The following is a 25,699-nucleotide window of genomic DNA, read 5'->3' on the forward strand; positions in this document are numbered from 1 at the left end:
TATCAAAGAATTATAACACGAGCTGAAGCACGTACTACTATTTCGTTCGAAATTTTACTTGTGGTTAGTTGAAACGTCAACGTTTGGGTGTTTTGTATTTTATACAATACAATCTTTATTGGCACAACGAAAGTACAGCGACTTTCGTAAGGTCTACTACATCTATACATGCATACACACTTAGGTATATATCAGTAGTGATGAATGAAAAGTCATTGGAAACAATTGATATTTACTTCTGTACTGGATGTACAGCTATTCCTCTTGGGTCATTACGATATGACATCAATATTTTCCTGGAGCTTCCATCCAGACGAGCGACAGAGATCATCCCGCCTGTTCCTCCGTCCGTCCAGTACACGTTAGACGTAACCCAGTCAACAGCTATCCCTGTAATCATATGATATAAATTTATGTATCTATTGAATTTTTAGACGGCTGTGTAGCCCATTCAATTTTGACAAATTGATTTTCAATAAGGCCTAAACTACAACATAGTAAAATCATATTAAGTATAACAATAAAATATGTTGTAGATAAAAAAAGAGCAAGCCTTTTTGTTTTGTTTTTTGATTGATGCACATACTATACTGTAAACCATTATTACCTTGACCTAGAAGGTTATTTTTCCCGCAGTGTGTGTGAAAACTATAACTTAAGAATGCCCCGACGGATTGTGTGAAAACTATAACTTAAGAATGTCTGGACGGATTGTCCTTATAATTGATATGTCAGTAGGACTTCTGAATCGAAGTGATTAGATTTTGGGCACCATAGCAGCTTGCTATGGTACTGCAGCGAAACTTCCGGTTTTGATATCTCGTATTCTGGACTTGCTATGGCCATGATTTTAGTGGCAGATAGCTCTTGTTATTATACTGTACTATGAGAAAATTAAATACATAATATGTTTTCTAATTAAAATAAGCATCATAACTCACAAAGAAATCTGCTTTAAGACGCTACTATCTAGACCATCATTCCTTAAGAAGTTGCAAGTACAAACCTGCTATTCCCTGTCCTTCTGAGTAGATCGTAGATGACTGACTGCTCGTCAATTCCAACTTCTGGATGCTGTTCATTTGACCGTTTACTTCTTGTACGTAGTACACAGCTTTCTCTAACGATGTAAAATGCATTTGTGCTCGTATTAAAATTGATGAATTACATCTCATATTTCTTATCTATCCTGCATGTCATCACATCATACTTAGATGTTCAAGGAGGTGCCTCGAGTACGTTAGAAGACACTGACAAAATCATTACTTAGAAAATGGCATGCTGATGTGTATGCTGCAGTAAAAAAAAAAAAAATATGCCAAAACCCTACACGTATGTATACCTACCGTTGTAATTGAAGTCCATAGCAACAGTCTTCCCTCCCCTCACCAACACAGCCGGTTCAGAGTCTGCAGTTTCAGGCAGGTCGACTAGATTGTGCGGCAACTGCAGTATGCCCTCATCCGTGGACACAAGGAGAGCCTTGGTGAAGAGATGGTCATCTGGGGAGTATTGTGTTTTACAGAAATTCAGCAAAATATGTTTGCAACCGGTATGATCATAATGTCACACAGAACTGTGATTTGGATAAATGGTGCTTCCCAATATCGATATCCTCGTGTCCAGAACATGTGTATATAGTTTACATATACGTTGACATTTTTGCATTAACACGACTTAGCATTCTACATTCAATAATGTCAAGAACTATGGCAGTTTCTAATGGTATACGTATGGAACATCGCCAGTATTATTCATGATGAGGAAAGAACGTTCTGCCATATAGTTCCTGAAGACATGGACAAAACCCTTAAATCTTCGCTCGCCAAGCCAAGCCAAGCCAAGCCAAGCCAAGCCAAGTCAAGGGAGATGCATTTCGTATAGCGAGGTAATAAATTTGCAGCATTATGATGAATTCGTTTGAACGGGTACACGGGTGCCCTGATATCTTTCCTTCTATGTCATGGCACTAAAACAAGTTTCTCTTGTCACAAAAACTACATACTTCTCACACAGGACTTCATGTTTTCAGCCAGGTTGTAGTCAGGTAGACACAAACACTTGTGTCCACTTCGATCCCCAACACAGGTTTGCTGACAGCCGCCATTGTTCAACTTGCAGTCGGCTGGGTTTAAAAAGGAAGGGAACAATGTTTTGCTGTCACATTTCCATTTCTGGTAAGGCAAGCAAGTAAAAGATAGTGGATCTTACTTGTTAAATGTTTTCAAAGCGTTACTTGTCAACGAAGGTTAACATTCATGTAAATGATACATAATGAAAAATACATTTAAATCTGCTCATTCACAAATTGCTGTTAGAATTGTCAGTTTCTATTCAATTTTTTGCTTTATTTTGTTGTGTAGTAATTGCATATTCTATAACATGAAACAGAGGTCTTACCAATTTAAAGCAGGTCGCTAAGATATACAACTTTTTGACGGACAAGGACGGCGTGGCACTGCACTCATGTTTTTTGTCATAACTTATTTACAGTACACAGAACAATATACCCATGACACCTGGCCATGGGTTGAGTGGGGAAAGTCGTGTAAAGTGCCTTTCCCAAGGGGACAACATCGGTGGCATTAGGGGGATTCGAACCCGGGACCGCTTGGTTCTGGGGCGAACGACTATGATTGGAGAAGTCCTGAGAGAAAGATATATAGAAGCGAAAACGCAATTGCCATGATATTTTCAACGTCATAAGTTAGCATGACAAATATGCCTTGTAATAAGACTCACATTGTGCACTGGGTTGTCTGCTCTCGTCATAGAACTCTACTCCCAACACCCTCCGGACGGACGCGGCTCTGTAGGCTCGGATGTCCCGTGAGCTGTGGATGATGTTGATGGTGTTGTCGGACCAGTCAGTGGCCATGATCTCTTCCTGCATAGAAAAAGCACCCAAGTTAGATAACAAAATACATATTCATCCAGGGATGAAGAACCAGTTACAAAGAAACCTAAACATTTTGCGTTTTTATTTTTGTTATTGTTGTTGTGAGTAACTAGCTAGCCTGACTAAATCACGCCCCTAGATTGCTTGGCCCGACGGATACCGCCTCCTTGGAGGTGGGATGGGGGGGGGGGGTGTTTCTGGGGTGTCATTAACCTCCGCCTGTGAGCTTGTGCAAACACAGGCTAAGTAATTAGCTGAACAATTTATTTTTCCGGGATAACGGTAATGATATATTTTTTAAAGATATTATGGAGATTCCTAATAAACAAACATTTGTCCTTATTCGGTTTCTTTATGTAAAACGATCATACTCCAAGACCAAACTCCAAGACCAACCGACACAACATATCATCGTAATCCATCCTGCGGTTCCTAAGTTATGCTAGCCACAAAAATCCGAAAACGCAAAAACATCAAACCAACAAACAGGAAGGCCAAAAACTGTACCTCCATTTTGACGAGGATAATGAGCTGGTTTACTTACACCGTCAAATGTGATGTCGTAGAAATGTGTCCCCGATAGAGAGTAGAACCGTTGCCGATTGCCGCCATCAAAATCACATGAGTCGATGATGTCATGCTCGGTGTCGGCAAAATACAACCTAAAAAAACAACAAAATCAATTAGACCGATCAAGAAGAGATTAACGTAATGACTTAAGTAACATCTTCGATCGATGCCTTAAGACTTGTAAAGCAATATCTCTAATGATATTTGAGTAAACCACAAGCATTTTGGATACTAGTATGTTAAAATCTGTAATAATTATTGTGCATAATTACAACTTATCAAGTGTAAAACATTTACTGATGGTATATCCGTCGTTAGGAACAATGTCTTGAACTATACTACAAGGCCCAGGGTTCGGTTGGTTTCAATCTATCAATCAATCTTTATTGTGAAAACAACCTTGCAGGCATGTCTGTTCTGAGGACACATCTTTAGATTTATTACAATTTTAAAAGCACTTATAAACATTCCAGTTGATTACATAAAAACTACATCACAATGTTCATATGAGTTTCTGATACAGCTGTTTGGAATAAAGATTATACATACCGTGGGGGGGTAGATAGTGTTTCGTAAAGATAGACTTTACCTTTTTTTGACGTAGTCAATCACCAGACCGCTTGGTCTTCCAAGACCAATTTCCACGATCGTCGTGCGATCTTCTCCGGACAGCGTGGATCTTTCAATTTTGGGAGACTGACCCCAGTCACTCCAGAACACATAACTAATATTGATAAATGTAAAAAGATGAACTGGTCAACATTCAACATGGACTTTGGCCAGTGCAAAATTCAACATATATTTTCGCATCAAAATTCAGCAAATCTAATGTTAAAGGTAAAATTATGCAACTGAATAGATCCTACCAAACTAAAAATTTAGTTTTCTTATTGTGTTTGTTACAATCTACAACCTTTTTGCTAACTCTGCATCATTGCATGTGCCAGAAATACATATTGAAGACACAACGTAATCAATAGTAAAGAGAAATCATTACATATTCAAAATAGAAGTTGATAACATCCGCACTACTTTCTCATACGTAACCGCCATCTAAGTATCAGTAGGCACATGAGTTGTTGCTTGAGCCATTTCTGGCCAGTTTGTATCACTCCGCCTCACATGACATGGTACTCATAATATAATTTGGAGTCAGCTCACTGAAGATGCCATTTCTGCGTTGTAACTTCAATACAACGAATATAGGAAATGCACAACAAAACAGAGCATAAAGAACAACAAACGTACCCTACTGTTGGGTCCACGGCGATTCCTCTCGGTTTGTCCAAACCGGTTTCAGTGATGATGTGGCTGTTCCCGTTGCTGTTGTCCGTACTATATGAGACCACGACTACCCTGTTGTAGTTGTAGTCGGTGTAGTAGAGATTTTTGTTGACCCAGTCGGTGGCGAGAACTTCTGCACCAGTCGAAATCTCATTTATCAGCGTTGTTACTTTTCCAGTCTTGACATCAACCTAGTAAAAAGGGAATATGGGTAGAAGAAGTTAACCATCAATATCGTTCAAACGTTGGTTGCTTCTGTTCCACATACAATCTTATGTACAGTTCATCATAAATAAGAGGACTATAAATAGCCCGTCTATCAAAACCAACATACGTAGGTTGATGTTCACTTGAAAGTTCATCTTTGTTGTGAGTACAAATCATTCTGAATCAAAGTTGAACTGAAAATTATAAACACAAAAATTGGACTTAACCAAATGTTCGACTGATAACCCCCAGTCTTTGTGAAGGAAATGTATTCCTTCCATTCATTCAGTACATTAATTGACAGAGACTAGAGCTGATCAGTCGGAAACTTGAGTAGGCCCAATTTTTGTGTTGGCAATTTGCAGTTTAACCCTATCTAGACCGGGCTTTTTTGAGACTTCTTGGACCGGGGGGGGGGCTCTTTCGACCCCCCCGTCATAACTTCCGAACGGTATGCTCTATCATCACCAAATTTGCAGGGAGTGATGTTCACGTGAAGTTTTATAATTCCTGTAAGTTTGGTGACGTTATGACGTAATATGACGTAATTATGACGTCATCGATGTGATTTTATTGGCTCAATAGGGAATTCCCATAATATCTAAAAGTATTAGACAAAATAGTGCGTATTATTGATTAAAAGGTATGCCAAGACATTTCACGTCATTGGTGACTAACTTGACGTCAAAATGACGTCGAAGAATGACGTCATGTGTTGTTAGCGACCCCCTGGGATCCACCATCTTGGATCGGCCATTTTGAAATTTTTCAAAATACATTTTTTTCATGGATGATCCCAAATAACAATCAAAAAAGACTGAAAACATTAATCTGAATGATTCTGGTTAAGAAAATTCCAGGTTGTGACGAATTTCAAGGCAAAAAAGCCTGTTTCTACCGAAAATAATAATTTTGTCCGCCATCTTGGATTTTGAGCGATGACGTCATTAAATTAGCATAATTTATGAATATTTAATCATGACAGTTACATTAAATCACATGTGATGTTATACATATAGGAAACTAGTGTTGTTGAGTAAGAAAACATTGGAAACAACTATGTTTAAATCGAAATAAGCGAAATTTGCATAAAATGCCTCTTCAGAAACCCGTTGCCATGGCAACACGAAAAATGATAAACTTAATCTTTTATCATAATATTGTTGCCAACTAAATTTTATGAAAAGTCACCAAGTTTGGTTGTCCTACCATACGTCGTTTGGCAGTTATACGATGTCAAAGTTGGCGCGGGCACTTTTAGCCCCCCCCCGGTCTAGATAGGGTTAACATTGATTCAGAATAGGTTGATGTTGATTTTGACGGACCCGCTATTTGCTATATTTTGGAACAATGGACCCTTTCTTAGACGTGTGGACTTTTGGTGTCAGAATTCTCTAACAAATCATTTCTATGACAAGTTTTCAGTGCAGAACCAGTTATACCTGTTGTATTTCTTTTAGTCCGACGTCTATCCAAAAGACGAGTCCCAGACGTATGTCGTAGTCAATGGAGACAATAATAGACGGAGACTTTGCAGCCAGCAGGTTGGTGACCTGGACGGTTTGCTGTGCTAGATTCCTGATGCTGCTGCTGTTGCCTTCAAACATACGGACCAGTGTCAGGCCTCCCTCCAGAAGATTGATCCAAAGATAGCTCGGAGCCTTTATTTCTACGGTGAATGGAAAAGAAATGCGCTATTCAGTGAATACATGATCTCGACATACCAACGTATCATTCGTAAACAGTTTTTTCGAGGTCCGAAACTGAACTTGCCATAGAAAATGGTTTTGTTTGTTTTGTTTGTTTCTTGTATTTTACCAGGGGGAATCATGTCGACAGCTGGCAATTTTCAATGAGCCCTTGGGTAAAACAAATTTGCAAGAAATAACAAAAGCATTATAAGAACAACAAATTGATATGAAACAAAAGTACCTTCGATAACGTAAACATAATACCATAATACTAAATAAGTCCCTTGACATAATGTACTAGTAACAAAACATAATGGAATGAAATCAGGTGTTCGAGATCAATAGTGATTGCATTGTCCACTCCTTTTTGTCGTGTGAAGAAAATGTTTTCAAAGCTCTACCGTTACTTCTGAGCCCTGGAATCTAAGACATTACAAGAAGTTATATATTAGATACAAGAAGATATATATATGATCAGGACCCATCAACCTTCTTTAAACAGAGACAAGGGCCGGTGCTGGCTTACAGCCACCCGTGAGCCTTTGCTCACGTCACACTTTCAGGTGGTCACGTGTTCTAAATGATCATACGGTCCTCATTTATCCCAATGAATACCAGGGAAGTGGTAGATCATTTGCTGAGTTCAATCTTATTATTTCAATGAAAAAAAAGGTAAATTGTAATTCTCGGTGCTACATTATATGTTCATTTTCCTTGTTTACCAATTAACATAATGTTCTCACTTGTACATAGCAAACTTCAATGTATATGATATGTGTTCAGTTTCCTTTCCACTTATAATAGTACGTTTACGTATTTATAGGATCCGTAGTATCTTTGTCCCTAAGTATGTTTTTTTCTGTTAAAAAATGCAATTAACAAAAAATTGGGAAAAAGGGAAACATCGACTAATTATAAAGGAAAGTAAGGCTTACCCGATGGAGCACACGTGGTGTTGTCGTTCTGGAGAACGAAATATGCCCTACAGACGCAAGTTCTTCCTCCTGGTCGGGCTAGACACAAATCCTGACAACCGCCTTTTGACTCTGAACAAGCTAGTGTATTTAAGAGTAAAAACAAATAAGAGTAAAACATTTAGATTGGAATGTACCCGACAAATAAGAGCATTTTGAATTGACGAAAATTAAAGGTCTTTCTAGAGATCAAACATTCAGATTTAAGTGGATACGAATGTTAACTAGAGTTCCAAGAACACATTATCTTCGCCAAATAATCAAGGCTTATTATGGAGAGTGATTGATATTTACGTGCTTATCACCCCCTGCAAATTTGATCATGCACCATACCATTTGGAAGTTATGATGGGGCGAATGAGTCCAGTCTAGATGGGGTTAAAAATCATTTGGTGGTACAGGACTAGTATATGTGTAGAGTGTGCTGATACAAATGTATATGTTATAACTGGTCATGAAAAAATATGAGTATGTTGATATTATATGGGCCACAAAGGTTCGATATTGCATTGTTGTAAGTTGAAAGTGATGATGAAATGGTACAGTCAATATATATGAATACAATAAATCTTTATTCCATATCATACACATTTTGAAAGACATAGTACATGTACATGTGACTTTTCCGCACCTAGCAGTGGTGCAGTTTTGGTACAGTGTACTCTCCAAGCAGAGGAGTGGGTCTGGCTGGTTTTTGACGTGTTTTTAGGTGTTTTTGTCAGGCTTTCTCTTTTGTCCCCTTTTCATTATGTCGCCAATCGTGGTGAACAAAAATGCCTAAACTGAACGCGTTAAAAACCGGCAGGATCCACACCTCTGCTTGGAGGAGAGTTTATTTATTTGACCTACATGTACGTTTATGCAAGGCCATTGGGTTACATGACCTGACAGTCCCATGCCCGATTATGAAATGCAGTGGGTTAACAAACTTTCCTTTCTAATTATGCAAATTAGCTCCTGATTTGCATAATTACCTTCGCCGGGAATGTATGCATTCGCGGTAAGGTTATGTTATCGGTTACGCCAGCTGTAAAGTGGGTCAGTATGTATGTCGAGATCATAAGTCGAGAGAACTTTGACGGATCTTGCTGATTTTTGGTAGGTAAGTGGCGGTTGTAGGAACGAAGGTCAAGTTCGAAAATGGTTAACCTGACGTTTTCCTAAAGTGCTCCAGTGGACTTTTTTTGTTAGTGTGTTTGTATGTAGACAACATAACTCGACGTATTGATGATGGATCTGCATGATTTTTAGTAGGTACGTAGAGATTGTGAAAACAAAGCTCGAGTTCAAAAATGGGTCACCTGGCATTTTCCTGCGGTACTGCAGTGGGCTGTTTATGTATGCGTATTTGTTTGTTGACAGGATAACTCGAGAAGCTGTTGATGGTTGTGCATGATATTTAGTGAATAGGTAGATTTATTAAAGGGGAAGGTCAAGTTCGATGATGGGCTTCCTAGCGGGTACTTTGGGTACTGCAGTGTAGCTTCAAAGTTTGAGGTCGAATTTTCTGCAAGTGCTACGGTCATGATTTTTGTGTGGTAGATAGTCCATACCACATGAAGTATGTTGTGCACGTTTGGGCCCTCTAGCGGCTTGTTTGGAGCTGCAGCGGGTGTTTTTAATTTATTTGTTTTGACCTTTGGACATGAATAACTAGACTTATGGTCAACGGATCGTCTTGATTTATGGTATGTAGATAGCTCGATTAATGATTTACATAATTGAATATTCATTACGCAAATCACGAGCTAATTTGCATAATTAGCGAGGAAAGTTTATAAATCTGCTGCCTTTCAAAATAGGACTCTCAAACATGTGACATATATAGCTGAAAAAGAGAGAGGTATCGATAGATACCAATAATGCTAATAGCTACCTATTTTGCATAATTAATGAGAAAAACTAATTGAAAATACCACAATAGTAAATGGTTGGAATTTCATTCTTGTATCATTAGGAAGCTAAGTAAAGGTGAACAATATCAGACAAAAATCATGCATGACAAGGCCTCATTAACATAATTTATGAGGAAATGTCTACAATTCCCTTTCAATTTGCTATTTTTAAGTCTATATATTCAGGTTAAATTGCACTGACAGTTGACCTAGTTTCCCGGAGCAGGCTCCCTGTGAGACGTCCCTGGAGGACACATGTGATACTTTACTTGCCTGGTGCAGGGCTCTGTTTTGGGGTCAGGGAGGTCACACGGGCATTCAAACACAGCAGCTTTACGATCTAACGCGTTAACGCTCTCCCTGTTGGAAGGTATAGGTTTGATAAAAACTGATTGATATGTCGTCTATGAAAATAAGGGCATAATTGAAGCAAATACATTGCCAACAAATTGCCTTATTTTCTGTAGTAAACATAAAAGTTATGATACCAATTAAGCAAAAATATTCTTACAGTCATTATTTTTATAACTCTTGGGAGAACTCGTGTAGGTATAGGTATAGGTATGGGTTTGTTTTAAACTTTGAAAGAGAATAACTCAAGAAGGTGATGACGGATCGTCATGATTTGTAGGGATGTACATAGTTTGAGTGATGATTTACATGATCGTATAAGAATCATGCAAATCAGGATCTGTGATGTGAAAAAGTATACAAACCCTTGCATTCCATTGTAGTCAAACACGTGACATGTAACTGAGAAAGAGAGGAATATTGATAGATATCAATTATGCAAATGAATACCTAATTTGCATGATTTATGACAAAATACTATAATTCCAGAGTGGTAAATGATGGGATTTCATTCTTGTGGCGTTTGGGAGATAATCAGATGTGGACGTTATCAGACATAAATCATGATGGCCTCATTTACATAATATATGAGGAAATGCTACAATGGCCCTCTTTTCTAAGATTTTACTTTAATGCTGTGTTTTGTGTAGAGAATAGGATCACTTGAAATTTACGCAATCGAGGACCTTATTTACATACTGAGTGATAAGCATTCACTCGAAAAGGCTAACATCAGTCGGCGAAGGTATGAGGTCGTGGAACTCTAGTTAGTTATGTAAAGCACCATCTGAGCTCTGTAAATACCAAATATCACGGCGATCTGTCGACCCCTTCTCAAGTTATTCATGTCCGAATGTCAAAACAAAAACACCCACTGCAGTTCTTAACAAGCCGCTAGGGTGCCCAAATTTACAGAACTTACTTTCTGTGGCATGAACTATCTACCACACAAAAATCATGACCATAGCACTTTCAGAAAATATGCCTCCAAATTTTGAAGCTCTGTTGCAGTACCTTATGTGCCCGCTAGAAGGCCCATTATCGAACTTGACCTTCCTTTCTGTAAACCCTACCCATCCACGAGATATCATACAGATCCATCAACAGCTTTTTGAGTTATGCTGGCGACATACAAATACACATCCACACAAAGCCCGCTGCAGTACCGACGGAAAATACAAGGGGAACCATTTTTGAACTTGACCTCCGTTTTCACAACATCTACACAGCTGCAAAAAATCATGCAGATCCATCAACGTTTCCGTCACTTTTTTTGCCTACATACAAACACAAAAAAATGCAAAGTCCGCTGCAGTACTGTTGAAAAACGCAAGGTAAACCATTTTCGAACTTGACTTTCCTTTGCACAACCACTACACACCTACCGAAAATCATAAAGATTCATTGAAGCTTTCTTGAGTTATGCTCATGACATACATTCAAACCCACCCAACAGATTTTTCAACCGAAAACATAATCTTCTCCGAGTACCAGTACTCGGCGAAGATAATTAAGTACGTTTTTTGAAGCCGTCTTTCTCCATTGCGAAAAAAAACGATCGAATACTTAAATCTTCTTAATGTACTTTCTCAACATAGTATCATCAATACATTTCTGTTCTGTAATCCTATGATTTAACATTGCCCAAATGTATAAGAATGTACAAGCAATCTTTGTCAAATATCAAGAGCTCCTCACCGTTTGAAACGTCGGCCTGTAAGCCAGCCCCGTACACGGCTATTCCCCTTGCACTCTCGAAACCATCGGCAAGAACTCGGTTTGACACCTGGCCCTCTTGTGATTTTGCATTTCTGCGGTCAATTTGAAACACAGGGTAAAATCAGATTGCGCTATCGTCTCACACTTGATTAAAGTAATCGAAGTCCGAAATTATGCTGCAAGACGCTGAAACATTTTCAAGGTTACTCAATAGAAAATTCATGTTTAGGACTTTTTCTCGTGACGTCATCACTGAGTCCGCCGCCATGTTGGCGTCCCTATTCGAATTCTATTGAGTGGTAACTCAGGCGGATGCTTAAAATCTTCTGGCCCTTACAGATAACTACAGCTCAAAGAATAAATTATACTTTAAAACTTACCGATTTATTTCTTTATTTATTTATTTATCAATCTTTAGGGTAGTCCCTTCAGTTAGCATTAAAGACAGCTTAAGCTTTTATTCATTGAAATCCAAACAGGGACACCAAAAATGGCAGCCAGCACCTACTTGCTTCATTGCTATGTGTAAAAACGCTAAATTTTGGTACTCACATTCCTATAAACTCGGACCGGCTAGTCCAAAACAGATCATTGATATGCAGGCTGAGATCGAAGAAAGATGTTGAGGAACGGAAGACTAGGGTTCGCCGATTGTTCCCATACATGTCGGAGCTCTGAACGTTGCTCGCCGAAGAATCACTCCAGTACAGACGGCGTTCTGTGGAAAGGATACATTATGATGTGACTTGTCGACTTCTTGTCCATCAGGTACGAAACAGGCTAAGGTAATATCTAAAGAAAAAATGTAATGTAAAACCAAACTTCGGACAGCATGCAACACTTGACGAGTTAAAACTGCGTTGAAGGTGTTGAGTGGTACCAATATTTTTTCTTCAAAATACTATTATACATTCTGTCAGTAATGCTACGTTCACAATTGGACAGAAGGGGCCCCGTCGGGTAGGTTACGGGCTGTGTTTTGCACTTTCAAGCATGACTAATGTTGTCCCATAGGACACACTGCGGGCTATTTTGGGGCGCGGCCCCCGTAATGTTTTAACTCGCAGTTAAAATCAACTTGGGGCCCGGTGACAAATAGACGCCGTAAGCTACTCGTAGAAACACATAGTTATCTGGCATGCATTGCACCGGGACAAATATGTGGCTTTAAAGCCCGGCCGGAGCTACAACCCTCTACGGGCAACGGTGCATGGGTGACCGTAACATAACTCGGGTTCTGATCTAGCCAAAGATGTGAAAATATTACCATTAAAGTCTATGGCAATTCCAATAGGGGTGTCCAGACCGCTACTGATTAGTATGGTCCTTTCACTGCCGTCCATAGCAGCCCGCTCAATTCTCGGTTTCCAATAGGCTGAATCCGTCCAGTACATGTACCTAAAGGGTTGGAAACACGTTTAACAAGAAAGTTCTTTACGAACTTACAAGAGATGTTATGCATAAGCTAGTAGGTAGTCTTTCTGCTGCCTTTCTTAATGCAATACTGATTCTACTTCTTACTGCTAGGTGTCGCTGCACTGGGAAGGCTGTGGTCCCAAAACATTGCCTTAAAAGGGTGTATTCCCCTCATTACGTTTCCAATTAATGACCTGAATAAATTTTGTGAGCTATTCAGTTCCGGTGACGGTATCAAAAGAACAACCGAAACGTCTTTATTGAATATTGTGAGTTAGAAAGCTTTCTGAAATAGAATTACCGACCGCAGCTTATATACGTATATTAACATCCCATGTTTGACTCCCGTGAATTAAGTCACACGATCGACTGAAGGGACAACCCAACTGTCAACAATATAAGTTAATAAATAGGTCAATAAAAATGTATATGACGATGATACTCATGGCGATCTAGACAATCTTTCACAAAAAAGCAATCAATCATGAAATTTAAAACACATTACCCTTCTTTTGGATCCAGAACTATGCCTCCCGGATAGTCTATCTCCTGGGTGAAAATGGCCCGTGCGTTACTACCGTCCATTCCGGCAACAGCGATGATCTCTGTACCCCAGTCTGTCCAGTAGATGTTCTGTCCAGAATAGTCGAGCGCTAGTCCGTATATTCCATAGACACCTAGTAGAGTACAAACAATTTTAAATATTCAACCATCTAAGGCCCCGTTGATTTGGGTATATGGATGACATCCACATGATTTCATCGATTTTCACTCATTTAAAAAACCTTGTTCATCAAATTGTAGAAAGCAGCTGCAAAATGAGCAAATATATGCCGTAAATTGTAAAAATTAAATGAAAATTCGACGATTTTTACATTCATTTATCATCTACTCAAGTAAAAGGAATTGGTATGTTGTATGCCCAATAGTAGGATAAGATTTGCACGAGTTGCTTGTATGTAGCTACGACGACAGCATTTTAACGTGAAGTCACCGTGGGTCTTCGTTAAACCCTGATGAAATGATGTAGACGTAAAATGGAAATGATGTAGATGTAAAACCCTGACTAAATGTTGCATCGTGTGGTGCAATCGGCAAGGTGTTTCGCCCTAAACCGAGAGGTCCCGGGTTCGACACCACTACTATGCCCCGATGTTTTGCCCTTGGGAAAGGCACTTAACACGACTTTCCTCACTCCACCCAAGTGTTAATGGGTACCTGACTTCGGTTGGGGAAGGTCGTATTGAGGTCACTTGATAGCGCCGAATGGATTGTTGACCAATTTAGTTAACTTAAACTCATAAAAGATCTGAAAGAAAACGTACATGCTTAGATGCATATGATATATGCTTAATTACCATAGGGTTTTAAATCTTCAAGTTGTCAAAAAAAGACTTACCGATGTCGCTTTTGTCGACGATCGTATCAAAATCAGAGCCATCTCTTTTACCCCGATAGATCTTCTCGTCTATGAAGTCTGACCAATAGACATATCCGGTTTGTACGTCATAGTCCAGCGCCAATGGGAAGGTGGAACGTAGCGGAAGTGTGGCGTTCGAACCGGAAGTGAGGTCGACCTCCGTGATGCTGCCTGTCAGACTATCGGCGACTAAGACGAAGTCTCCGGGGGAGTATCCACCTAGTCCAAAAGAATAGGTTTAACATTATCAAAACTGATAGTATCGTAACGCTATGTTCACGTGACACAACATAAAGAAATGTTACCTAGCTGGCGTTACCGAAATAAATGTTATCCAGGTCATTTGAAAAATGTAATACTGTAAATGCATTTAAGTTTTTATTACGCGCAAAGGCGAAAATGGAGTGTTTGTGAAGTTCGCGGCAGCGCTATAGTCACACACTGCTACAGTATTGGACAAAAGTGTTTGCGGCGGTTTCAAGTTGCGGTGAAACGGTCGCCAAGAAAACCGCGAACTAAAAACCACCGCAAACATTTCTGCATTTAGAGTATGTTGCTCGTACTGTTCAGCACAAACCCTGTGCTCTACACCATGAGGCGGTTTACCAGGTATGTAATACAAACAAACAAACAAACAAACAAATAAAAGAAACAAGCGTTGTGTTTCTGACCTGTTGGTACGGGTGGTGATGGGGTGGTGGGGAGGCTGGTTGGTTGCACGTCAGAACAGCTCACTCTGTCTGATTGAATATAGCGGCCTTCTGCGCAAGCGCAGACACGGCTATCTCCGTTGGGTATACATAGCTCCGCACACAAGCCGTTGCGCTGGTCACATGCACCTGGTGGAATGATAGAAGTCAAGGCAGATATACAGCGGTCGCGCATACCTAGAAACACAGCATCTATACAATCATACACACATTAACACAGAAAAACATACATGCACACACACAGTCACACAAACACACACACACACTCACGCAGACACACACACACACTATTATCACAAATGAACGCTCACACACAATCACAAAGAGGAAGAGACAAAGTCACAGACGTACACACACAGACAATTACACACACATTAACACAGAGGAGCACTCAGACACATACAGTACACAATCAGACACACGCGCACTCTTATCAAGATCGCTCACATCACAGCGGTCAAATGCGTCGTGTGAGAGTCGTACGATTTTGATGCAATATGATTTTAAAGTAGTCTGTGACCGAATTCGAAGCAACCGCTGACAATGATAAAACACAGCCTTTTCAGTAGCAAGGCAGTTGAACTTTACAGGCCACATGCATGGCTGTCCCCCCAAAATGGCCTAATACTTCAGTTCCAATTGAACCGGTACCCGTCGGGGGTGTAGTCCCGACCGGGCCCCGAAGCCAGAAATTTGTCCCGGTGGACCGCCGGATACCGTGGGTACCTCCCGGTGTTCGCAGGAATAGCTCACGGGGTCAATATGTTACCGGTTCGCATGTTGACTTTAAGACCGGGCTAAAATGATTCGGGGTCCCGGTCGGGTCCAGAAATAGCCCGGCAGTCGCAGGGTATCCCACGAGGACACGTAGGGGTCACGCCCGAGAGTGTAAAAAAAGCCTGTCAAGTACCCGGCGGGGCCCTTTTTCCAATTGGGACCGAAGAGTTAACAATCGTACGACCATCATACGACAATCTCACGACGTATGCGACCGCACCCTTACTTGTGTACAATGGTTGCTCCGTGTCGTCGTATACTTTGATGTTGTATACTGCTGCCCAGTTTGAGTCGTCTGCTGTGGCCAATGAAATCGTCTGTCTGTTCGAGATGCGTTCGTAGAACGGTCTGCCAAACGTCAGGTTTTGTGAAGCTTTCTCCGTCCATAGGACATAATCCTATCCAAAGTAAACATGTTTCATATTATAAACTATGTGCATTTGCTCTATTTCTCAATGTTATCGAAATGGCCGATATAGTAGAACATCGAATAAAAATCATGAGTCTATATCCAATATTCAATTGATGATGATGATGAGTTTCATTCGCACGTTTTTGCCAATATATATTGGCTACATCCAGTAGTAATACTACATAACATGAAATACTACAGATATAGTTCCCTTTAGTGTTGCTAGTGAATATTGCGATAACAATAAACCCCAGGGGGTCATTGATGGCGGTTACGTATTTCTTACATCATTTTTACATATAGTTTACAATATTAGCCCAAGTAGATGTAAAGTTGCTGAGATATGGGAGGTCAGTCCGGAATTAAACTGGAAGTCCGGAATTAAACTGGAGGGTGTTGATAATCATTTGAGAAATAAGACAACTAAAGCCATGCTACCACTACATCTACCGTTTACTTGTTTTTTCCCTCTTCTATAAGTATACGTTTGTCTTTGTGCAATATTGAAAGGTATTTCAATAGAAAAAAGGCTATTATTATAAAAGTGAGAACGGCTTTTTGATAAAGAAACAACAGGAAGACCATGGTACCTTGTATATGGCTACACCGAACAGATTCGCAGTAGTCGATGACCATAAGGTCTGCACATCGCCACCGTTTAGGTTACAGGACTGCACGTTCCCAGGATCACTTGTCACCCAGTATAGCCTGCAACATAGCAGACAGAAAACGGTTAGCTAGTTTCATTTTTTTGAATTATCATATAGCCAGATGTCGTTGACCAATCAGAATGCTACATTCAATGGTCGTTATTTTCCCATATACATCCACAATTTAGGATCCATTAATATGTCATTACCCTGTCCAGCTGTTAGAACGTTGTCATTGAATGAGAGGGTATTTTCTAGAATTTCATTTCTAAGAAATTTGTTGATATATATATGAACAGACACACACCGTGACAGCTTAATTTAGTAATGATAGAAAGCGAAAACAATGGAAATCAATGTATTCAAATTCTGTAAATTAGAACATTACTCATCAATATTACTTAGGCAGTAAAAATGTGCCATACATTACAACATATAGGGTGTACATGTATTTGTTTGTTTGTTTGTTTATTTTTATTTCACCAGGGGAAATCTTGTTGCCAGCAGGTGGTTTTCAAAGAACCCTGGGGGAAAACCCCAAACAAATTTGTTTATATAAAATTCAAGCAAGGTTACAAAATCACAAAACAAGGTTTCGAGAAGCAACAAAAACGATGTGCGAATTACAAACTGATCTACAACCAAAGAAATTGCATAACATAAACATACCTATTCCGTAAGTAATCAATGGCCAGAGCGGTGGGCTTGCCTATCAGATCTTCTGTTTGAGAGCTGACGAGAGGAACTTTGTTGCTACCATCGGGAGATGCCCGGAGAATCTTTGGATCATCACCAACCTCGGTCCAGAATAGGTACCTAAAGCAATGTAATAAAAAATATCATTTAGCTAACGTAACATGACCAGTTATCGTGCACTACCAGTTATCGTCCAGTTTGGGCCATGTCCCGAGATGTATTTTGCCAAAGCTAGTTCTCATGAGCAGTAAATAACGTCATAAGTTTGACCCTTAGTCATAACTCTTCTTTATACAAAACAATGGATTAGGTTTTTCAAACTTATATGATAGCTAATATCTGTTAAAAGTAGCCGACGTTATGCCTTTCTTTGATATTCAAACTATCCATGGAGATTCGATGTTGAAAACTCTTACTAGTTTTAGGAAGGTTTAATACAACCAAGAGACCCCCGCACCGTTGGTACATTTTTGCACGGCAAAACACCATGGCCATATGCGTTTATCACGTGAACCCTACGTGACGCGCATGTCGGTGAAATTCACGGCACAGCATTGTTTTCTTTCATCGCGTCAAGCAAGCGGCAGGATAAAAATAATGACTTTACCATCATTTGTCTGCAGACTACTTTGGACAGTTAATGTGCACTTTTTTCTAGTCTATGTTTTTCAGGTATAGCGTTATAAGGAAAAAGACTGAAGTGGATGATAATGGGCAACCCTAGCACAATTCTTCATCATACACCTCATTATAAAAACATGATCGCACGGCTTTAAACAAGCGGAGAAAAACTTACAGACTAGACCTATGCATTTTCTTTTTCGAAGAGCTGATATTTCTTCCTATGGATCCGGATTAAACATTTTGAAGATTGATAAGTTTTTAATAGATTGTACGATAACTGGTAAGGTTACGTTACGTTACGTTACAGAAAAGATGAGTATTTGTTTTGTGAAAATACATAAGCTGGCAGCCTCAAGCGAGCATCACAATAACAGTATCATCGTTTGAAAACAACAAAAATACAAGCGATTCAAATTAAGGGTAAGAAACTTACGAACGTCCAGGATGTACTGCAATGCCACTCGGTTGGTCCAGACCGGATATCAGAACCTTACGCAGTGACCCGTCTAGCTTGGACACGTGGATCCGTCCAAGTCCGCGCTCCGTCCAGTACAGGTTGGACGCCACCCAGTCAACAGCAATGCCTAGGCATGGAATGTAAAATACAACGGTCACATTTGCACCGTTGCCCGTAGGGGGTGTAGCCCAAGCCGGGTTTTGAAACCACAAATCTTTCCCGATGAATGCCGGACATGGGGAGGTGGGTATTCCTGTCGGGGTTTTACCGCTTACAGCTTTTTTTGTCGTTGGGTCCTGGTTTGATTTTAACTCTGAGCTCTAAAAAAATCTGGGGGGCCCGTCGTGCAAAAAAACAGACCGGAATGCACATGATGCCCCACAAGGCCACATAAGGGTTACGCCTGGAAGTGCAAAAACACACCAAAAAAAAACAACAAAAAAACAAGGTAGCCGCAGGGTGTCCCACGGGGCCACGTAGCGGTCACTCCCGAAAGTGGTAAAAACGGCCGGTAAGCTAGTATACCCGGCAGGGTCCTTGTTTGCAATGGTGAAAGTAGCATGACATAGAGTCTTGTATCCTGATTAAATGAAGATCCTCCCATACTTTTGCCCCAAAATATCGGAACAAAACTACATCGGACGTTAGCATCAAAACGACAATAGCCTCTGTGACATTGTTGTGAATATTATATGCAAATGTTTATTTTTACATAGGTGGAAGCAAAAAAACAAAAAAAAACAATAGCTTTGGATGAACATAAAAGTTTTACCTTCGATTCCTTGTCCGTTTTGGAAAATTAGCGTCGAACTGCGTTCACCGATAATTGAGATCCTTCTGATGTGTTCTGTCCCATCTTCTTCTTCTTGTGTGAAGAATATCATCTTTCCTATAGGATGGTTGGTTGTAGGGTTAAATGAATTGTATATTTTAAGTCTACCAGCCAGTAAAGAATGGACAAAAGTATTGTATAGCACCCTCCTCAACAGGCCCGACTCGCTCTTTACGCTACCTCCCGAATCGGCCCTGCTATTCCAAGCCGGTATTCTGGCTTCTTGCGACCAGTTGCTCATGAATAATTAATAAGCTAGCCTTATTTGGCACGAACAGTCGTTATTTTGTTCTGAACCCAAAGTAGCGATGTAAGCGTAACCTGATTGTCTGATAGCTTCCCGGCGACCTTTGCGGTTTTGAACAAGATAAGATTGTGCAAAGCCTCTGATTTTGCTGAAAGCTCTTTCGGTGGTGACGTCGCCAGAAGCCAGAATACCGGCTTGGAATAGCAGGGCGGATGCTGGAGGCAACATACCGAGCGAGTTGGGCCTGCTGAGGAGGGTGTCACAGAGCAGTGTTTAAAGAACACACCTGCGTAGTCGAAGTCCATAGCGAAGGCTGTGCCATGTCGCGAGATGTACGACTCTGCCCAGTCGCCGGCTTCAGGCAGTTCAAGGAAGTTGTGCGGCAACTGAAGAACGCCTTGACTGTTTGCAACCAAAAGAGCCTTCGAGAAGACATGCTCATCTATGACAAACAAATTCCGCGAGAACAAAAATGCATCAGACAATTTCATCCGAATTGTTAGGCAAGTCCGCTATGGTTATCATATGCCCACATATGCCAACTTGGTGGGTTTTAAAAGTACCATGAGTTGCTCAATTGCGTTGTTCACATATAATTATGCTCAAATGAATACTGCACACAAAATTATGTAATAATTATGTTGATAGAGTTATGAGTTATAATGACATATGATTATAGAGATATTAGGACTCAAATGACTGTGTATCTCTATTATATCTTACTCTTCCCTTATGACCTCAATGAAAAGCGACCTGCTTGCCGATTCTAGCTTCTCCGATTAATAGGAAAAATTCAAAAACACATGGGTAATGAAGAAATCAAGCTATAGCTGAATCGCCAACTATGTGTCACTAGAAAAGGAATCCTTCTGGTTGTAAATTCCAAAGAGTTGCGTTGTCAATACATGATTAGAGACGGGGCATGGCATTGCACATTCTGTCATTTGTTGGAAAAGCCTCGGTTACACATAGCCGAACATGGCTCCCGACCACCAGCAAAACCAGGTTGGTTGTAGATCTGGAGCAGTCTGGTCAGTTTTAGATGACGATACAAATTTGACTCCCAACCGCACGCTGACCACTACTGACCTACTACCAACCACTAGCCAACCCGTTCCAGTCCTCCCGTTCAGAGTTGATTTTTTTTCTTCAAAATTTCAAAACAATCGGCTGGCGCGGCCGAATACCAGCCAACTGCGCCGAACACCAGCTAACCATAGCCGACCTATAGCTAGCTCCCAAACTACTCCCAACAATGGTTGGGAGATGTTCGGGAGACTATATTCGGCCATGTGTAACCGGAAATTCATATATACATCTAAACATCTATACGTAGTGATTGCGAAAGTAAAATGATTCCCCTACTTCCAGTGCAGGTGCGGTTGTCCTCCGCTAGGTGGAAGTTGGACAAACACAGACACCTGTGTCCGTTTGGGTCCCCCACACAGGTGTGGCTGCAGCCGCCATTGTTTACCTGGCACTCCGCTGGACGATGAAAATACGACATCAAAAGTACATTTAAATGAGCCCATTCACAGTTGCGACTACGCATGTGCAGTGTCAAAGGTAAAGGCCCCAGACGTAAACAAAACCCGTCGGGGCATTGTTATGCAAATCTAGACTATCCAGACGAGAACTGTTTACAAGCCAGGGGCCTTCACCTTTGACACTGCACATGCGTAGTCGCAACCGTGAATGGGCTTATCGAAATGTATGCATTGAAACTAGTCTATCACCACGTACAACCATGTTCTAACGCTGCTCTCTTGCTTTGCAAAGTTGGAAAAAGCCATGATCTGAAATTACTTAGGATACAACGGGACCAACGCAAAACTATCATAATGGAAACCATACCGGGTTTGTTCAGTTTCTTTTCTGATATCATATAAACATCAGAACCGTCATAACTGATAGCTGCGTATGGATTCCATACTCACACTATAGATCAATATACATGTATTTGACTTATAATCTAGAGGTTCTGGGTTAGAATCCATAGCATGCCCCTATGTTGTTCCCTTACGAAAGACCCTTTCCACCCTTTTTCATTTCACACGTCGACTCAGGTGGAAATGAATACGTAGCAAGTTTTACGCAATATCTGTCTTTTTTTATGATCCCGGTGTGTGTGTTTGGATCAGAGACCATGAAACTGACCATTCAAATAAATTTGGTAATAAGAAGCGTATAAATTTACTGCACTGGCATCCACGCGCGCATCAATTTTTGTTCCTCTTCAAACAAAAATTAAAAAAAAAATCACATCTATACTGTGAATCATGCAAAGCAGCTACAGAATGAGAAAATGTATGTTATAAACTGCAAAAAAAAATGTTTCGGAAAACGGATACTAATATCGTAGAAAGACAACTCAATTTGAAATCAAAGAAAAATTTGTAAAGGAACAAAAATGAAAAATTCATCATTGGGTATACCATACTCTGTGTGTTAAGTTTTGCTTATCCTTCCTGACCATTTAGATTTCATAATAAAGGCGACTTTATTTTGCCAAATTTTGTTTTTATTTGCACGGTTGCAGCAGTTTTGTGGTTCCCAGAAGGATGCCATCTATATAATCAAATTAACATGGCCTAAACTGGCGTGCTATTGGTAATGCTTCGGTCCCATTTCCAATCCAGGGCCCGTATGCAAAAACGAAAAAAAAATGTATTTCAAGAAAATACGAAATACATGTTTATGTGTCGCACATCTGTCATCTGCGACAGGAACTTGTGGAAACACTTGTGTCACCTCTCAAAATAGGAAGAACTGAACTGACTGAGGAGTAATTGTTTTACGTTTTTGAGTCTTTTGTTGTCTTTGATATCATATTATTCGTTCCCGATCCCACAAGCTGCCCGGTCGGGCCTCGGAATGGAAATGGGACCGATGCATTATGCGCAACAATGGAACATTATCCACATCAAGACTTACTTTGACCTGGTGGCTGCCGGCTCTGGTCGAAAAACTCAACGCCATACACATAACCATCACCCCTATAGGCGAGAATACCGGCCCCACTCCTGATGAAGTTGATTGTGTGGTCAGACCAGTCACTTGCCATGATCTCCTCCTGTGAAATTGTTCACAGAACAGAATGATAAGTAATGTTAAAGGAAGCCCAAGCAATATTAGGGCCCTAATTTTGAAAGTCTATAGTCAATCATCTGTACACATGATTAGTTCAAATACTATTATCACAATGTATAGTGACGTTCATAATGCATAAATACGCTGTCGTTGTGATGTGAGAGCTCACTGAAAATCGTCGCCGGAGTTTTTGTAGGCTCGTGAAACTAAGGTGATCATTATACGGCACGTTTTGGCGTGGTTTGAAATGCTCGAAGTATGAAGTTACTACGCAAATGTGCTAAACCACGGTGGCTAAACAGTGTTGGTAAAGGTCACTACCATAAAGGTATTTCAGCATTATTTTTGTCCCCAATTTTAGACACTAATATTGGCCGAAAACAGAACATCCTGGAGGGAGATGTCTGCAGCCGCCATGCATCTGCCCTGAAGCCTACGGTTGATTGATTGATTGATTAAATATTGCTTTGATTGCCTTTACAATTCAAAGGAAAAGGTGTATACAAGCTTTTATTACTGTGTCTGTTATCCGAATCGACATATCTTGTTCTTATATGAGTTAGCATCGACTTCTGCTTTCTAGAAGTGTTCCTTACGTTACAGGTCCTTATGTCCTTTTTTGTGACACTGCATGGAAAAATGATGCTTGATAGGGCAATATGAAGTGAATTATGCACTTATCGTTTGGTGCCAGCAGATACAGGCCTATAGATGATGATAATGATGATAAATCATAGGATAAAAGCAAAAACACGCTTGGCAAAGAAAATTATTGTCATGGCGAAGATATCTGCGATCTTATTATGCAAAAAAGAATTAACGTAGTACTCTTATTATGCTTTTAAAAGCATCTTTAAACCAGCAAGGCTGTTGCAGTTTCATGCTATATCCAATCTGTGAGCCCTTTGTTACACCCACTGTCCAAAATCTGGGACGCATTTTCTGAGGGACCTACTTCCAGGCCAGGCAAGGAGGTTAACCTCCTTGTTAAGGGTGTACCTCTGAATGTCCCGCTGGTGACATATATATAGCCTAAATGCTAGCTTTCCGAGCTATGGTGTCCACAGATCATGCGCGGAAACAGTATACAATTTTTGTAAAAATTGTTGGAATTGTTTGCAACCAGACGTATAAAACACAATCAGGCTAGCTCCTGAAGCTTTACAAAAAACTATGACGCAATGGCACTCTTACCCCATCAAATGTGATGTCGTAGAAATGTGATCCTATAAATCTATAAAACGTTGCCCTGTTGTTGCCATTTAGGTCGCACGATTGTATGGTGTCAAGAAAGGTGTCGGCCCAGAACAACCTGCAAGCACACAAGAAGGATCAGAATGGTGACAAAGACATACTAGATATAATACAAATTTCATCCTCCTTTTTGTTGCTCATTTGAACCTCGAAAAAAACTGCTTCATTACCACAAAAGCAAACGTTTGGTAAATATAAAATACAACACGGGGTATTCCTTATCACCCGAGGATCTAGAACGACCGCGGGTACGGCCTTCGGGCGTTCCTACCCGCGGTCGGGCTGGTACCTCGGGTGAAATGGAATACCCCGCGTTGTATTTTATTTAATGTCATACACACCCGAGAAAACACACATGTCAATGCGGAATGCGCCAAAAGTTGAGGGAGTTTTGTGTCCTCGAACACAAAACTATAACAACATTGATTCCAACCTGCGAATCCGGTGTTCGACGGCGGCGCAACCGGTGCGCTCGAAATGCATTCGAAATATTCTCTGGAAGCCCGTGTGATACAACTCTAGAACCTGATGTGATACAGATAGTTATCACACGGTCCGGAACACCCGTATAAGGCCAAGGTGTGACATAAAGCAAAATACAGAGACTCTCTTTTTTTTAGCCAATATCCACCGGAAAGAATAACAAATTCAGTACAATCCCCACCTGTTTCCATCTATCACAAGACCACTAGGATAAACAATGTTGTCCTTTACTAATGTCGTCCGATTCTCCCCTGACAGCACTGCCCGCTCTATCCTTGGGTTCTCACCACTCCAGTCACTCCAGAAGAAGTATCTTGACAAAAAAACACATGTAGAGCATCATAAAATATTCATCTAACAGGGTGAGTTCCAATGCAGAGTAATATTCGTTTTTCTCTAGAGCTATCGTAAAATGTAACTTTCCAAATCTCGTGCGTTCCCGTTTGGTCATGCTCTCGCGAGAGCAGACCTCAAAATGGCGATCCTCTTGCCCCTTGAATGATCCCTACTCTTTTCGTTAAGCGTGGTGGGTTCTTTTATTTATAATTGCCAGGGCAGTGTGAAATCTATTGTAACATTTTTCTCTAGAGTTTTCGTACTATGTAACTCGTTGCCACCAAGTACAATAGGGACATAATCATAAGATAGGCTAAGATTAAAAACGCTTTCTGCTAAATGTGGAAAGGCTAGGCGTGCATGTCGTTCAGTGTAATATAAATAACCAGCTGTAAAATTGTATTGGTGTGTGTCCTGTGTCCGCAGTTATATGAATATTGATTAGATAGTGGCAGCCTACCAAGGTAGGTATAAGGCGGAAATGGTTTAATAGGATACTTGTTCCCTGTGCAATCGATTTTTTTTAAATCATTATCATTGGGGAAATAGTACACTCACCCTGCATTTGGATGAACAGCGATGCCACGTGGCCTGTCCACTCCTTTGTGTACAATCACGTGATGCCGTGGCGGCTTGTCTTTGTAGTTGACGAGCGCGATCCAGTTGAAGAAGCTGTCTGTGTAATACAGGTTCTGGTTCAGCCAG

At 40.5% G+C, this 25,699-nt stretch overlaps 1 protein-coding gene across 1 annotated transcript in view; it reads right to left on the reverse strand.

The window, feature by feature from the left end:
• The window catches only part of LOC136423329 (low-density lipoprotein receptor-related protein 6-like), an 85,783-nt gene that overhangs the window by 7,964 nt on the left and 52,120 nt on the right, over positions 1-25,699 (reverse strand). The window contains exons 4-25 of the mRNA XM_066411454.1: positions 20,118-20,273; positions 19,525-19,641; positions 18,729-18,879; positions 17,645-17,791; positions 16,916-17,033; positions 16,140-16,311; positions 15,098-15,265; positions 14,406-14,645; positions 13,512-13,683; positions 12,858-12,988; positions 12,143-12,308; positions 11,570-11,682; positions 7,587-7,706; positions 6,403-6,629; positions 4,718-4,944; positions 4,059-4,193; positions 3,444-3,561; positions 2,743-2,887; positions 2,006-2,125; positions 1,347-1,502; positions 1,007-1,120; positions 237-390 (exon numbers count right to left, since the gene is read on the reverse strand). Of these exons, the coding sequence (XP_066267551.1) occupies positions 237-390; positions 1,007-1,120; positions 1,347-1,502; positions 2,006-2,125; positions 2,743-2,887; positions 3,444-3,561; positions 4,059-4,193; positions 4,718-4,944; positions 6,403-6,629; positions 7,587-7,706; positions 11,570-11,682; positions 12,143-12,308; positions 12,858-12,988; positions 13,512-13,683; positions 14,406-14,645; positions 15,098-15,265; positions 16,140-16,311; positions 16,916-17,033; positions 17,645-17,791; positions 18,729-18,879; positions 19,525-19,641; positions 20,118-20,273 (3,367 nt within the window). The remainder of the gene's footprint in view (positions 1-236; positions 391-1,006; positions 1,121-1,346; positions 1,503-2,005; positions 2,126-2,742; positions 2,888-3,443; positions 3,562-4,058; positions 4,194-4,717; positions 4,945-6,402; positions 6,630-7,586; positions 7,707-11,569; positions 11,683-12,142; positions 12,309-12,857; positions 12,989-13,511; positions 13,684-14,405; positions 14,646-15,097; positions 15,266-16,139; positions 16,312-16,915; positions 17,034-17,644; positions 17,792-18,728; positions 18,880-19,524; positions 19,642-20,117; positions 20,274-25,699) is intronic.

Source organism: Branchiostoma lanceolatum, chromosome 17 (genome assembly GCF_035083965.1).
Source record: "Branchiostoma lanceolatum isolate klBraLanc5 chromosome 17, klBraLanc5.hap2, whole genome shotgun sequence".
Lineage (NCBI taxonomy): Eukaryota > Metazoa > Chordata > Leptocardii > Amphioxiformes > Branchiostomatidae > Branchiostoma > Branchiostoma lanceolatum.